Source organism: Aotus nancymaae, unplaced genomic scaffold, assembly GCF_030222135.1.
Source record: "Aotus nancymaae isolate 86718 unplaced genomic scaffold, 86718_ANA_hifiasm-v0.15.2.pri h1tg000049l, whole genome shotgun sequence".
In the NCBI taxonomy this organism is placed as follows: domain Eukaryota; kingdom Metazoa; phylum Chordata; class Mammalia; order Primates; family Aotidae; genus Aotus; species Aotus nancymaae.
In genome coordinates, this window is record NW_026988463.1 from 15,813,372 (window position 1) to 15,829,237 (window position 15,866).

At 49.7% G+C, this 15,866-nt stretch overlaps 2 protein-coding genes and 1 non-coding gene across 3 annotated transcripts; 1 reads left to right on the forward strand and 2 right to left on the reverse strand.

Moving 5' to 3' along the window:
- Positions 1-2,778: 2,778 nt before the first annotated feature.
- Positions 2,779-2,884, reverse strand: LOC135269203 (U6 spliceosomal RNA). Its single transcript, XR_010337494.1, has one exon. It is a non-coding gene; the product is annotated as a U6 spliceosomal RNA (small nuclear RNA).
- A 4,085-nt stretch (positions 2,885-6,969) lies between these two features.
- Positions 6,970-7,452, forward strand: LOC135269102 (nucleoside diphosphate kinase A-like). Its single transcript, XM_064362877.1, has one exon. The coding sequence runs from the start codon at positions 6,994-6,996 to the stop codon at positions 7,450-7,452; it is 459 nt and encodes a 152-aa protein (XP_064218947.1). The 5' UTR covers positions 6,970-6,993.
- Positions 7,205-15,582, reverse strand: LOC135269101 (uncharacterized). The gene is made up of 2 exons (XM_064362876.1): positions 14,210-15,582; positions 7,205-7,407 (listed from the first exon to the last, which is right to left on the reverse strand). Exon 1 carries the CDS (start codon positions 15,575-15,577, stop codon positions 14,258-14,260), a length of 1,320 nt encoding a protein of 439 aa, XP_064218946.1. The 5' UTR covers positions 15,578-15,582; the 3' UTR covers positions 7,205-7,407; positions 14,210-14,257.
- Between the last annotated feature and the right edge of the window lie 284 nt (positions 15,583-15,866).

Here is a 15,866-nt window from a genome sequence, read left to right on the forward strand (position 1 = left end):
GTCAGGCTGGTTTCAAACTCCTGACCTCGTGATCTGTCCGCCTCAGCCTCCCAAAGTGCTGAGATTACAGGAGTGAGCCACTGCACCTGGCCCATTCATATGTTTTATAGGGAATTGGAGGTAAATGTTGGTTAGGTTAGTCTCAGTTAAGAGAACTGCTCCTGCACTTGGACTTTTTTAAAGAAGATGAATTTCCCCTATATCATTACATAATAACATCTATTGAACACTTACTATGTGATAAGCATTGTCTTAAGTGCTTTGCATGCATTAATTCTTTTAATCATCAACAACCCTATGAATGAGTACCATTAGTATCTCCTTTTTATAGATGAGGAAACTGAGGTGTACAGGGAGGAAAATCAAATTGTTCACAGTTATGCACACTGTGAGTGGCAGAATTTGAATTCAAACCCAGTCCGGTTGGTAGAACCCATTCTTAAGCATAGTACACTATGGGCTTATCAGTTTAAATTGCTTTATAGGATGTGATTATAGGAATGTGTCAAGTCATAGTTGATTTTATTTTGTGTGTTCTATCATCTATTTATTTAGAGACAGAGTATTGCTCTGTCACCCAGCTGGAGTGCAGTGGCATGATTTCAGCTCACTACAACCTCTACGTCTTGGGTTCAAGTGATTCTCATGCCTCAGCCTGCCAAGTAACGGGGCAGGTGTGCACGACCATGCCCAGATAGTTTTTCTAGTTATAGCAGCATTGGGGTTTCACCATGTTGGCTAGGCTGGTCTCGAATTCCTCTGCTCAAGTGATCCACCTGCCTCAGTCTCCCAAAGTGCTGGGATTACAGACTTGAGTCACTGCACCCGGCCTCATGTCATACTTTATTAATCACTTGTTCTAAGAAAAAAATTGGCCAGACCTGGTGGCTTATGCCTGTAATTCCAGCACTTTGGGAGGCCAAGGTGGGTGGATCACCTGAGATCAGGAATTCAAGACCAACCTGGTGAGCATGACGAAACCCTGTCTCTACGAAAAATGCCAAAAAATTAGCCAGGTGTGGTGGCACACACCTGTAATCACAGCTACTCAGGAGGCTCAGGCAGGAGAATTGCATGAACCCTGGAGATGGAGGTTGCAGTGAGCCAATATGGCACCACTGCATTCCAGCCTGGGTGACAGAGCAAGACTTCATCTCAATAAAAAAAAAAGAAGAAGAAAAGAAAAAAATTTTGTTATGCTTTCTCTATTATAAATATTCCCTTTGATAGAAATCTCGCCATAGGTAATGGTACACACCTGTAATCCCAGCACTTTGAGAGGCCAAGGCAGGAGGATTGCTAGAAGCCAAAGGTTTTGAGACTAGCCTGGTCATCAAAGCGAGAACCCATCTCTACGAAAAATAAAATAAAAAATTAGTTGGGTATGGTGGTGCCTAAGTATAGTCCAAGCTACTCAGGAGGCTGAGATCTGAGGATCACTTGAGTTCATCAGTTCGAGACTGCAGTGAGGTATGATTGAACCACTGCCCTCTAGCTTGGGTGACAGGGTGAGACCCTGTCTCAAAAACAAACAAAAACAATTCAAAGTCTGGGTGAGAATGAAAACATCCCCATATGCCTCCCCGACCTCAGCACACACACGCACATACACACGTGCTGACTGTCCTTCTTTCTGCCTATGGGTTTGCTGCCTTCTCTGAGGAGGTGCTCAGCAGGACGTCTCTGCAGGTTCAGCCGGCTCATCCTAAGGAACTTGCTGCACGCAGGCCCACAGCGGCAGGTCAGGAAGCCAGAGAGGGATCAGCTCTGCCTCAGAAAGGCCTGGGGAAACAGACAGGAAAACCTCACAGCTTTCTCCCTCCCTCCCCAGGGAACATGCACACAATGCCGGGAGCCCAGACATCGGGCTGGGGTGACTCCTGTGCTCAAGGGAGGAGGCACCCGGGGCCGGCCTTGGGCCCTCCCTGTCACTGCTCTACGTAGAGCTCCACCAGGAAAGGATGAGGCCTCATGCTGGTGGGAAGAGGAGCAACAAAGGGTCAAAGACAGACCAGGTTCTAGAACAGAGCTCTGCTCAGGCAGGAGGGAGGGAAGGTGAGACCTGGAAAGACAGAGTCGGGGGTGGGGATGGTTCAACTCTGAGAACAGAGCAGAGAAAGGAAATAGGTCCCCAGAAAGCAAGCAGCCTCTGTGTGGAGAACTGCCCTTCCCCTCACTGCTTACACAGGGTTCTACCTCCTAGACCCTGCAGAGAGAGACCCGGTGATCCCAGAAAACCATAGGGAAATCACCGTGATTCCTGGCCTCGTGCAGAAGCGTATCGCTAGCTTTGCTGATTTTATGAGGATGACAATGATGACAAATTTTTTTTTTTCTGAGACAAGAGTCTCTCTCTTTCTCCCAGACTGGAATGCCATGGCAGCAATCTCTGCTCATTGCTACCACATCAATAGGATGTGATTATAGGAATGTGCCAAGTCATAGTTTATTTTGTGTTGTTCTATCGTCTGTTTATTTAGAGACAGAGTATTGCTCTGCCACCCAGGCTGGAGTGCAGTGGCATGATCTCAGCTCACTACAACCTCTATGTCTCAAGGTCAAGTTCAAGTGATCCTCCTGCCTCAGCCTCCCAAGTAGCTAGGATTACAGGCACCCACCATTTTGGCTGGCTAATTTTGTATTTTTAGTAGAGACAGGGTTTTGTCATGTTGCCCAGGCTGGTCTCGAACTTCCTACTTCAAATGATCCACCTACCTTGGTCTCCCAAAGTCTGAGATTATAGTTGTGAGCCACCGCGTGCTGGCCTTTTATTATTATTTTTATATGGGACACTTCACACATTTTTGTGGCATCTTTGCACAGGGGCAAGCTAATCTTCTCTGTATCGTTCCAGTTTTAGCATATGTGCTGTCAAAGGGAGCACAGTGAGCTTTGCTGATTTTGAGCAGCCCTTCCTGTCGGCCAGTGGAAATTGGACTGGAGGAAGCACCCGGCTCAACCAGCACTCCTCCTGCAGTCATGCTGTGCTCAAGGTCAAGGTGAGGCCATGGACAGCATTGAGGACCTGGGAGAGCCCTGGAGCCTAAGCCAAGCTCGAGACCTTTGCTGTTACTCCCAGGTGGACCAGCAGGAATGATTGGCCCCATCTTGCCAGTGGGAGGGAAACCTCTACCTGACTGACTAGTCTGATGCAGAGGAAGCCAACACACAGGCATCAAGGGCCTTGGGCTAAAAACAGTGGAGCCACCTCCATCTTCCGCTTTGTGCTGGGCAAGGCAGAGGATGTGCTGAACCAGGGACTCCCCCGTGTGTCTCCCGAGGAAAACAAGCTCACTTGCCTGTTGCAAGTCAGCCCACCCATGTCAGGACAAATTGGCTGCTGGAGAATGATGTTCTGAAGCCTGCTTGGGGTGGGGTGTGGGGAAGAGCAGTTCACGCACAGGCAGGCTGGACTTTTTTTTGAGCTGGAGTCTTGCTCTTGTCGCCCAGGCTAGAGTGCACTAGCACGATCTTGGCTTACTGCAACCTCCACCTCCCTGGCTCAAGTGATTCTCCTGCCTCAGCCTCCTGAGTAGCGGAGACTACAAGCGTGTGCCACCATGCCAGGCTAATTTTTTGTATGTTTAGTAGAGACAGGGTTTCACCATGTTAGCCAGGACGGTCTCAATCTCCTAACCTCGTGATCTGCCCACCTTGGTCTCCCAAAGTGCTGAAATAACAGGCGTCAGCCACTGTGCCCAGTCAACTTTTTTTTTTTTTTTTGAGACAGATTATAGAAATGTGCTATGTCACAGTTTATCTTTTTAAAATTAATTATTTTGTTTTAGACTGAATCTTGCTCTGTCACCCAGCCTGGAGTGCTGTGGCACAGTCTCAGCTCACTGCCACCTCTCCCTGTGGAGTTCAAGGGATTCTCCTGTCTCAGCCTCCCGAGTAGCTGGCATTATAGGCACCCACCACCATGCCTGGCTTTTTTTTTTTTTTTTAGTATTTTTAGGAGAGATGGGGTTTCATGACAGGCCAAGCTGATCTCGAATTCCTGACCTCAAGTGATTCGCCTGCTTCAGCCTCCCAAAGTGCTGGGATACAGGTGTGAGACACAGCACCTGGCCTTTTCTTTTCTTTTTGAGGCAAGGTCTTGCTCTACCACCCAGGTTGGAGTGCAGTGGTGCAAATCACGGATCACCATGGCCTCGATCTCCCTGGGTCAAGTGATCCTCCCAAGTAACTGGGATTACAGATGTACACACCACATCCAGGTAAATTTTGTATTTTTTGTAGAGATGGGTTTCACCATGTTGCCCAGGCTGGTCTTGAACTCCTAGGCTTAAGTGATTCACCTGTTTCAGCCTTCTAAACTGCTGGGATTACAAGTGTGAGCCACCATGTTCAGCCAGGCAGCACTTCTGACTCACCCACTGCCTGGTCCCTACCTCAGGACTGTGTGGGTGGCTCAGCCCATAGCATCTTCATTGTCAACATTTCCCCAAGAGACGCTTCTACCTAGACACAGTCTCTGTGCTCAACTTTGCTACCAGGTCCAAGAGGTGATCAACCAGCCTTTCCCCAATGAGAGCCTGCAGCTTCACAGTGAGGGCTGGGAGGCAGGAGTGGGAAGGCTGGATCTGGAAATTAGGAATTTTTTTTTTGAGACAGAGTTTCGATCTTGTTGCCCAGGCTGGAGAGCAATGGTGCGATCTTGGCTTACCACAACCTCTGCCTCCCGGCTTTAAGTGATTCCCTTGTCTCACCCTCTTAAGTAGCTAGGATTACAGGCATGTACCACCACGTCCAGCTAATTTTGTATTTTTAATAGACATGGGGTTTCACCATATTGGTCACGGTGGTCTTGACCTCCCAATGTCAGGTGATCTGCCCGCTTCAGTCTTCCAAAGTCCTGGGATTACAGAAGTGAGCCATCACGCCTGGTAAAATTAGGAATTTTATTGAAGCCACTAAGCTTAAGCACAGAAGCTGACCACTTCACTTCACTCTCTCTGTACCATTCCCTCCAATCTTCCGGTCTTGGCACCTGTTGAGCTGTCTCAGAAAGAATGGCTAGGCCCATCAGAGGCAAAGAGAACCTGAGGCCCTAAGGAAGAGAAGATCAGGAGCTCTGAGCCCACAGCAGCCAGTCTCTGCCTCCCAGAAACTCAGGTGAGGATGGGGGCAGCGGCTCATACCTGTAATCCCAGCACTTTGGGAGGCCAAGGCAGGCGGATCACCAGGTAAAAGACCAATACCAGACTGGCCAAAATAGTGAAACCCAGACTCTACTAAAAATACAAAAATTAGCTAGTCATGGTTGTGGGTACCTCTAATACCAGCTACTCAGGAGGCCGAGGCAGGAGAATCACTTGAACATTGGAGGCGGAGGTTGCAGTGAGCTGAGATCGCACCACTGCACTCCACCCTGGGTAACAGAGTGAGACCCTGTCTCAAAAAGGAAGGAAGGGAAAACAGGAAGGAAGGGAGGGAGGGAAGCAAAGGGAGGAAGAAAGGAAGGAAGGAAGGAAGGAAGGAAGGAAGGAAAGAAGTCAGGTGATCAGTGGGGTTTGGGTGTTTCCATTTCTGCTGTGTCTGCCTTAGTTGTGGAGCAGCAATGGGTTTAGCCAGTTGGATCTTTGAGCAGAAATAGCTATGAACTTGTTCTTCTCCCACTGAATTCTCAAATCCCACATTGTTGAATTCGCTGACATGTTGAAGTTATACCTGTGTTGTGTTTCTACTCCAGCCCAAATAAAACCTCTAAGCTGTTTAAGTCCTAGATAGGCACAGCAGCTCACACCTACAATCCCAGCACTTTACACCTACAATCCCAGCACTTTGAAAGGCCAAGGTGGGCAGATCACCTGAGGTCAGGAGTTTGAGACCAGCCTGGCCAACATGGTGAAACCTTGTCTCTACCAAAAATACAGAAATTAGCCAGATGTGGTGGCACATGTAGTCCCGGCTACTCAGGAGGCTGAGGCAGGAGAACTGATTGACCTGGGAGGTGGAGGTTGCAGTGAGCCAAGATCACACTACTGTACTCCAGCTTGGGCAACAGAGCAAGACTCCATCTCATAAATAAAATAAATAAATAAATAAATAAATAAATAGACGGTGTAAGTCCTAAGACTACTGAACAGAAATGACCAAAAGTTAGAGCACACCCTGCCCTGGGGGCTCCCTGGGGGAGATCTGGGCTCCCTTCAATCCTCTAGAGGAAGCAGGACCCTGCTGACACCTTGATTTCAGACTTCTGGCTTCCAGAACTCTGAGGAAATCAATTGCTACTGTTTGAAGCCACTGAGTTTGTAACCTGTTACTTGCAACCTCAGGAAACTGACAGGCTGGGTGACCCTGGGCAAAACTCCTTCCCTCTCCTTGTCTCTGTGTCTTTACCTCTGTGCCCACTATGCAGCTTTTGGGTCTCCTGCTCACTGGCCCCTGACACCATCTGGGCAGGGACCCCTGAGGACATGTAGAGAGTGTGGTGGGCCGAGGGCCTCCTGGAACTGCACTGGGCAGGCCCCAGCAGGCTTATGTCTGGAGCTGGCTCCCTCGACAGATGCACTGGGCTGGGATCAAGAGGTGTGGGCTCCAGTGCAGACCCCAGTGACCTTGGACAAGACACTGTTGCCCCCTGCACCTCAGTTTCTTCTGTGAGGTGAGAGCCCTCTCACCTGCTAAGTTTGCTGAGAGGGTTCACAGGGTTCCATAATCATGGCAGGGTCTCAGTCCATTGTGGATGTCAGGATATCATTGTCATTCTTGTTTTTAATTTATTTTTTATTTATTTATTTATTTATTTATTAGGCAGAAGCTCTCTATTGCCCAGGCTGGAGTGCAGTGGTGAGATCTCAGGAGAGAGAAGGAAGAAGAAAGAAGGAAAGAAGGAAGGAAGGACAGAAGGAAGGAAGGAAGGAAACAGAAAGAAAGAGAAAGAAAGAAAGACCAAAAGAAAGATAAGAAACAAAAAAAGACAGAAAGACAGAAAGAAAGAAAAAGAAAGAAAGAGAGTTCAAGGCCAAGCAGCTGGAGGGGACCATGGCCAACTGTGAGTGTACCTTCACTGCGATCAAACCAGATGGGGTCCAGCGGGGTCTTGTGGGAGAGATCATCAAGCATTTTGAGCAGAAGGGATTCCGCCTTGTTGGTCTGAAATTCATGCAAACTTCTGAAGACCTTCTCAAGGAACACTACATCGACCTGAAGGACTGTCCATTCTTTGCCGGCCTGGTAAAATACATGCACTCCGGGCCGGCAGTTGCCATGGTCTGGGAGGGGCTGAACGTGTTGAAGACAGGCCAAGTCATGCTCGGGGAGACCAACCCTGCAGACTGCAAGCCTGGGACCATCCGTGGAGACTTCGGCATACAAGTCGGCAGGAACATTATGCATGGCAGCGATTCCATGGAGAGTGCAGAGAAGGAGATCGGCTTGTGGTTTCACCCTGAGGAACTGGTAGATTACAAGAGCTGTGCTTATAACTGGATCTATGAATGACCAAACGGCAGACCACAATGCTTTTCACATTCATTTCTCCTCCTTCCCATGGGCAGAGGACCAGCTTGTAGGAAATCTAGTTATTTACAGGAGCTTCTTCATAATTTGAAGGGAAACTCTTGGAGCTGTGAGTGCTCCCTGTACAGTGTTACCATCCCCTACCTCAGATTAAAATGCTTCCTCCCAACAGAGGATTCATAGGGAAAAAAAAAAAAAAAAGAAAGAAAGAAAGAGAAAGAAGGAAAGAAAAAAAAGAAAAGAAAGAAGAAAGAAAGAAGCCAAGGCTATGGGAGCCCACCACCACACCAGCTACTTTTTCTATTTTTAGTAGAGATGGGGTTTTGCCATGTTGGCCAGGCTGGTCTCAAACTCCTAATCTCAGGTAATCAATTCACCTCGGCCTCCCAAAGTGCTGGAATTTCATGCATGAGCCATCGGGGATGGCCTTTTTAATTGGGCAACATGGTAAAACATGGTCTCTACAAAAAGTTAAAAAGTCTGTAGTCTCAGCTACTTGGGAAGCTGAGGCAGGAGAACCACTTGAACCTGGGAGGCAGAGGCTGCAGTGAGCCAAGATCATGCCACTAAACTCCAGCCTGGCAACAGAGTGAGACTTCATCTGAAAAACAAAAACAAAAACAAAAAAAGCCAAACGTGGTGGTGCATGACTGTAGTCCCAGCTGCTCCTCTGGAGGCTAAGGTGGAGGATCACTTGAACCCTGGAGATGGAGGTTGCACTGAGCCAGGATTGCACCACTGCACTCCAGCCTGAGTGACACAGTGAGACTCTGTCCCCACAAAAAATAAAAAATATGTCTTTATCTACAAGAGATACCTGCTGCCAAACTCATGATGACGAAATAATGCAACCGACTGTGTACTCTCAGAAACATGAGAGAAGTGAGCAGGATCTCAGCCGGTGTTACCCTTGTACTGCAAAGCCCTGCAGTACAATCTGTGACATTTCTTTCTATTCACTCAAAAAAGAAGAGATGAATTTTTTTTACAAATTACTTTATACCATTCGAATCAACACATCAAGTGGTGCTGTTAGAGGTGTTGGTCGAGGTCTCAGAGGCCACGTGACTAGAGGAGTGGTTGAAGTCTGAGAGGACACTCAGGTGAAGGTTGAGTGTCGGTTGAGACAGCAGGTCAGCGAAGTGAAGGAGGTGGCCGAAGTACTAGAGAAAACCTAGGGGAAGGAGGTAGCTGAGGGCTGAGAGGTCATGAGGAGTGTCAGAAGACACTCGAGTGATAGTGTCCGTGGTTTTTCAAAGATGATCATCTGGAGAAGGTGGTAGAGATGCCAGAAGACACTCAATTGGTGGTGTCTGTGTCTCCAAAGATGGTCATCTGGAGAAGAAGGTAAAGGTGTCAGAAGACACTTGAGTGGTGATGTCCGTGGTTTTCAAAAATCATCATCTGTAGAAGCTGGCAGAAGTGTCAGAAGACACACGAGTGGAGTTGCATATGGACTCAGAAAATCATTGGCTAAAGGTGGTAGAGGTAATACAAGACACTCATGTGTAGGTGTCTGTGGTCTCGAAAACTCATCATCTGTAGAAGCTGGCAGAGGTGTCAGAGGACATTCAGGTGGAGTTGCGTATCAACTTAGAGAATCATCAGTTAAAGGTGTTGTTTTTCCTCCCTACTTGATCCCTCCAAAGTTTGGAACCTATTCATAAATATTCTTATTTTCTGTTCATATGTTCTCATTATCAGCAGGCGATAATCAGAAAGAGTGGTTCTACCATCAGCCTTTGACTGAAGCATCCCATTTAGGAATATGCAGAAAATGCCTGGCCCCGAGTGTCCCTCCCTGCAGGCCCGAGAGCCTTAGAACTTTCCGGGGAGCAACACGGCAGGGAGGGCCCCGGCAGCTGCTCGCGGGCAGGAAGCAGGGGGCGCAGCCCCGGGCCGACCCTCCTGCGGGCGGGGACGTTCTGCTTCCTGGCGTCTTTCTCCTCCGCCCCGCCGGCTGCTGGGGGAGCGGAAGCTGCCCAGTGCCTGGAGGTCGCTCCATCGCGGGAAGGGAGAGGCGGTGGCGGCGGCCGGAGCGGGGTGGGCGGCCTGAGGCGAGAGCCCGGCGGGAAATATGGCGACCTGGGCAGCAGAGGCCTCGGCGGCTGCACCGCTAACTTCCCGGAGGAGCAAAGGCGCCTGGCGAGAACATGCAGCCCAGTGGAACCCCGCCCGGGAGGGGGCAGGAGCGACGCAGACAGGAAGCCCCGAGCAGGGCTCTGGGCACCAACAAGCGCTGCAGCAACCTCCAGGCCGTGGCCACACCAGCCTCTAGGGGGCGCCACACCAACCTCCAGGCGGCGCCCACACCAGCCTCCAGGGGGCGCTGCACGAACCTCCAGGCGGCACCCACACTAGCCTACAGGGCTGCACCTGCCGGCACCACACTGGAGCAGGATCTGTGCTGTCGGCCCCACCACACTGACCTGGGCGGCCCAGGCCCACAGCAGCCGGAGGACAAGACCATGCCCACTGCCCCCGGGTGATGAGGAGGAGCAGGATGGCATCCTAGAAAAGTACAAGAGCTCAGAGCTCGGGCCCTGTGCCAGGAAAGGCCAGGAGCTGAAGATGGAGAGATGGAGCTGGAGAAGCAGCAGGGGGGAAGGAGCACGACCCACCGGCAGGGTCAGCATCCGCTCGCGGGGTTAGAGCATGAAGAGGATGAAGCAGCAGAAAGAGTGGAAATGAGAAGGTGCAAAGACACATCGGAGCACAATGCAGAATCCAGCCCCAGGACTCCAATCAAGGATGGCGTGAGCCATCTTGCCTGATTGACACCTAAAATTAAGTCCCCAAGCCCATCTGTTGTCAATGAGGCACCATTCTCTATCTCCTTAACCCATGCTTAATTTAGAAATAAATAACAAGGTAGTTGTTCACCTGTCATAATTCAAGTAACATGATGCAACTATGTGGCGTACAACTGAAAACACACTCATCCCTTCCCCAGAATTCATCTCTCAGGATTTCAACATGACAGATTTAAATTTTGGGGGATTGTAATTTTTGAGATTTTAGATGTGAGAGATTTTGATCTTTCAGGATTTAACCTATTTTACGACTGAGCCAGAGAGAGGGGATGTGAACTGCCCAAGGTCTCACAGCTGGTGAGGGTTTGTAGCTGGAACTTGAACCAGGGTCTACCTTGGAAGGAGATTCCACACTGAGCCTCCTCCTGAGAAGCCTGCTCTCCGGGGTTTGGAGGAAATTCATGGTCAGTAAACTGTGTCTCAGGAAACTGTTCCTCTAATGCATAAACAAGATTATGATGCAGTAACAAGCAACCTCCATTCTCTCTTTTTTGTTTGTTTTTTGCTTTTTAGAGATGGAGTCTCACTCTGTCGCCCAGACTGGAGTGCAGTGGTGTGACATTGGCTCACTGCAACCTCCACCTCCGGGTTCAAGCAAGTTTCCTGCCTCAGTCTTCTGAGTAGCTTGGATTACAGGCATGCCTCACCACACCCAGGTAATTTTTGTATTTTTAGTAGAGACAGAGTTTCACCATGTTAGCCAGGCTGGTCTTGAATTCCTAGCCTCAAATTCTCCTCCAACCTTGGCCTCCCAAAGTTCTCAATAGCTTACAACAACAAAGGTTGATTTCTGTCCCACATGACACATCCACAGCAGCCTAATGGATTCATCTGCATTGGAAACATCAAGAGTCCTGTGGCAAAAAGAAAAGAGATGCCTGACTGTGAGAGTTTCTGGTAATAAGTTTCTCAAACTCCTGACCTCAGGTGATCCGCAGGCCTCAGCCTCCCAAAGTGCTGGGATTACAGGCGTGAGCCACTGTGCCCAGCCACTCCGTCACCAGGTAGAGCTATGATCTAGTAGGGAGAATAGATGTTAAACAAAATTATCACACAGGCCGGGCACAGTGGCTCACGCCTGTAATCCCAGCACTTTGGGAGGCTGAGGCCTGTGGATCACCTGAGGTCAGGAGTTTGAGACCAGCCTGGCCAACATGGTGAAACCCCATCTCTACTAAAAATACAAAAAGTAGCCAGGTGTGGTGGTGGGTGCCTGTAATCCCAGCTACTCAGGAGGCTGAAGCAGGAGAGTTGCTTGAACCTGAGAGGCAGAGGTTGCGGTGAGCTGAGATCCTGTCACTGCACTCTAGCCAGGGCGACAGAGTGAAACTTTGTCTCAAAAAAAAAAAAAGAGTAGGCCAGGCGTGTGCTTAACCCACAGTAAAGCAGGGTCAGCAATTCTGCCCTTCACATGACCTTTTCTACCTTTCTTATTGACAAGAGGTAGGGGAATTAAGTGGAACTCATTTTCAAGAGATTTACCTATAAATTCATTAAGCAGGTTGGCACAAGGGGTCTTGGCATTTAGTAGAAAGCTCCTGTGATAATATAAATAACCAAATGTTTCACAAACCTCAGAATCATCCAAGTTTTACTTGTACAATTTTTACCTGTATATTGACTCATGTAAAATATAAATAAATATATTTATTTTGTTTATTTGAGACAGGGTCTTACTCTGTTGCCCAGGCTGGAGTGCAATAGCACTATCTCTGCTCACTGCAACCTCCATCTCCCAAACTCAAGTGATCCTCTCACCTCACCCTCCCAAGTGGCTGGGACTACAGGCACGTGCCACCATGCCCGGCTAATTTTTTTTTTTTTTTGGTCGAGACAGGGGTTTCACCATGTTTCCTAGGGTGGTCTCAAGCTCCTGGGCTTGGCCGGGTGTAGTGGCTCACTACTGTAATCCCAGCACTTTGGGAGACCAAGGCAGGTGGGCCACCTGAGGTCAGGAGTTCAAGACCAGCCTGCCCAACATGGTGAAATCCCATCTCTACTAAAAATACAAAAATTAGCCAGGCATGCTACTGAGTGCCTGTAATCCTAGTTACTTGGGAAGCTGAGACTGGAGAATCACTTGAATCCGGGAGGCAGAGGTTGCAGTGAGCCGAGATTGTGCCACTGCATTCCAGCCTGGGCGACAAGAGCGAAACTCCTCAAAATAAAACAAAAAACTCCTGGGCTCGGCCAGGTGCAGTGGTTCATGCTGTAATCCCAGCACTTGGGAGGCCGAGGAGGGTACATCACCTGAGGTCAGGAGTTTGAGACCAGTCTGGCCAACATGGTGAAACCCTGTCTCTACTAAAAATACAAAGAAATTAGCTGGAAGTGGTGCTGGGCACCTGTAATCCCAGCTACTCAGGAGGCTGAGGCAGGAGAATCACTTGAACCTGGGAGGCAGAAGTTGCAGTGAGACGAGACAGTGCCACTGTACTCCAGCCTGAGTGAAGAGAGAAACTCTGTCACAAAAAAAGAAAAAAACAAACAAACAAAAAAACTGGTCTCAAGCAATCCACCCACCTCAGCCTGCTAAAGTGTTGAGATTACAGGCATGAGCTACCTCGCCCAGCCAACAAATGTATTTTAAAAAGCAGCCATCACTATTGTAAAAAGAAAACCAGAATCACTTGGCACAAGTATAAGTTATCCATTAAAATAAGTTTGTAGATACAGATGTTATCACATTCTAGCTGCATGCAGCTGTTCTGCCTACTGTAACATTAGGGAAGTTTTTTTTTTTTTTTTCTTGTTTTTGTTTTTTTTTCTGCTGGTTTTATAGGGAAGTGTTAAAGATCACTAAACCTGGAATAGGACATCAAAAAGAATAAAAAAAAAAAAAAAATCGGCCAGCATGGTGGCTCATGCCTGTAATCCCAGCACTTTGGGAGGCCGAGATGGGTGAATTACTTGAGGTCACGAGTTAGGGACCAGTGTGACCAACATAGAGAAACTCCTGTCTCTACTAAAAATATAAAAATTAGCGGGTGTGGTGGCAGAAGCCTATAATCCCAGCTACTTGGGAGGCTGAGGCAGGAGAATCGCTAGAACAGGGGAGGCAGAGATGGCAGTGAGCTGAGATCATGCCACTGCACTTCAGCCTGGGTGACAGAGTGAGACTGTCTCACAAACAAACAACAAAAACAAAATTACAGCCTGGCATAGTAGTTTACGTCTGTAATCCCAGCACTTTGGGAGGCCGAGGCGAGTGGATCACGAGGTCAAGAGTTGGAGACCAGCCTGGTGAATATGGTGAAACCCTGTCTCTATGAACAATACAAAAATTAGCCGGGCGTAGTGGATTGCACCTGTAGTTCGAGCTACTCGGGAGGCTGAGGGAGAAGAACTGCTTGAACCCAGGAGGCAGAGGTTCCATTGAGCTGAGATCGTGCTACTGTACTCCAGCCTAGGAGACAAGAGCAAGACTCCAACTCAAAAAAAAGTCACTAACTCCAAACAAAAGACATTCTTCCTGATAAGATAAAAAGCACTAAAAAAGACTTGAAAAGCCAATAACTTTCCCTCCCTAGGACTCAATGGAATTTAATGCTGGATCCCTGTACCATCTGAAATCATCGCTTCAGAAACCCTGCAGAACCCAAACCCCCTACCCACTCCTAGATCTTATATTAATAGCTCCCAAAAGAAAATAATCACCACTCTCTCTCTCTCTCTCAAGCCTAAATAAAAAAGAACAGATTTCATTATCTCATACAGTAGGCAAAACCTTAATAACACTCATCCATGCAGAGTTCTAGGTTTAAAAACCTACCAATGTCCAAAACGGCTAATCCCCAAAAGACAGGGCCACTTGGCTTCCATTAACTTTATATTTTTGGACAAAAGGGGTTGAAGAAACCACCAGAATACAATTGGGGAATCCATTAAGGACAAATATAGGTGACTCTTCTTCCAAAGGGACTTACGTGGCAACGGCTTGAGCAGCCACTCCAATGGCTGGGGTCTGGTCCCTACTAGAGAGGGTGACTTTTCTTCGCTGCCACGGAGGCTGGAACATTGACAGCAGAGACGAACTGCTGGGTCTCGGTGTCTGAAGCTGAAGCCAAAGCCTCAGAGGCAGATGATGCAGTGGCCAGGGCAGATGGTTCCTGATGTCGTTTCTGGCTGGGTAGTAGTTGTGGAGCCCCAACAGCTTGAGCAACTGGCATCTCAGGAACCTTCAGGGCACTTGAAGACTGACTTAAGGAACTCTCCTGCACTACAGATGTGCTGGGAATGGCCTGCTGCATTTGAAGTAGGGCGTGCAGATCCTCGACAGCCTGAGAGGCCCGTGGGTCCGCAATAGGAAAGGACTGGGCAGATAGAGACTGTCCCACATGGACCTGGGTAGCCAGTGACTGAGTTACAGAAACCAAACTAGGTGGTGGAGGCTGAGTTTGAGAGGCCCTAGGAAGATTCCGCAGCGGGTCCTGTGAGGGTACAAGCACCAGGGGCTGGCTCAGGGAGACCGCAGGGACCCGGAGTTGGCTGTGAGAGGCCATGGGGACAGCAGGTTGGCTGTTAGAGGCCAAAGAAACCACAGGCTGGCTCTCAGAAGTACAAATGGCTACAGGGTGTGTAGCAGAGATGGAGGGGGCTACAGTCAGGCTCTTAGAGGGCTGGAGGATGGAAGGCACAGAAGGCACAGGCTGGTGAAGAGGCAACACAGGCCGCTCCGGATGGGTGGGGGGCAGTTGATCGATGGACGGTGGCTGGGCATCCGAGCCTGGGGAGCCAATGGTCTCTGAATTTTTGTCACCCTCAGGCTCGGGACCCAGATCTTCTTTGCCAAAGTCTTGACAGGCATGGCTCCCCCTGACCCCTTCCTCTCCATCTTTGTCCCTGCTCTTTTTTCCCAGCTGTTCTTCTATGTGGACGGAGGCAGGCGTGGTCAGGAACGCCTCTTTTTGAAGGGTCCTCAGACGGCGCCGCCGCTGCATCAGCCAGTTGGCGGAGATGTTCCCGATGCTCACAGAGAGGCGGTGGCTGGCGCTCTGGCGCAGAGCCTCCACGACGGAGGCGGAGGGCATGCAGGAGTCCTTCTTCAAAGTCTCTTCCGAGAGCAGCTCGATGTTGCCGCTGTACCAGGAAGCCCACCAGAGGAGGCTGAGGAAGATGATGATGGAGCCCAGGTAGACCAGCATGTCGTAGAAGGCCGGGTCCAAGAAGACGCCGGTGAGCAGCACCCCCAAGCCCACCGTGTCGAAGACGACGCCCAGCCAGAAGAAATGCCGGCAGCGGCCCAAGCGCCACTGCTTCCCGGCCGTATTGACCGTCCTTACTGGAAGTTCCATGACGCTCCCACTCTTTCTCGCAAGGCCCAAAGAGCCCACGAGGCGGGCGGCGCCGCCACAGGCTGGCTGCGGCCGCTGGGTCCCGATGACAACGCCGTCGGGGCGCGTCGCTCAGGGGGCGGAACCAGAGGGCGGGGAAATTAGGCCCCTTCTCGCCCTTCAGGCAGGTGCGCATGCGCAGTACGCCCCGTCGCCCGCGCGGCCGCTTTCTGCGCCTGCGCAGGGATCTTCACGGTGTGTTCCAGCAAGTCCGCTTCTGCGGGCAGCTTGGGACTCTCAGGCTCTGGGT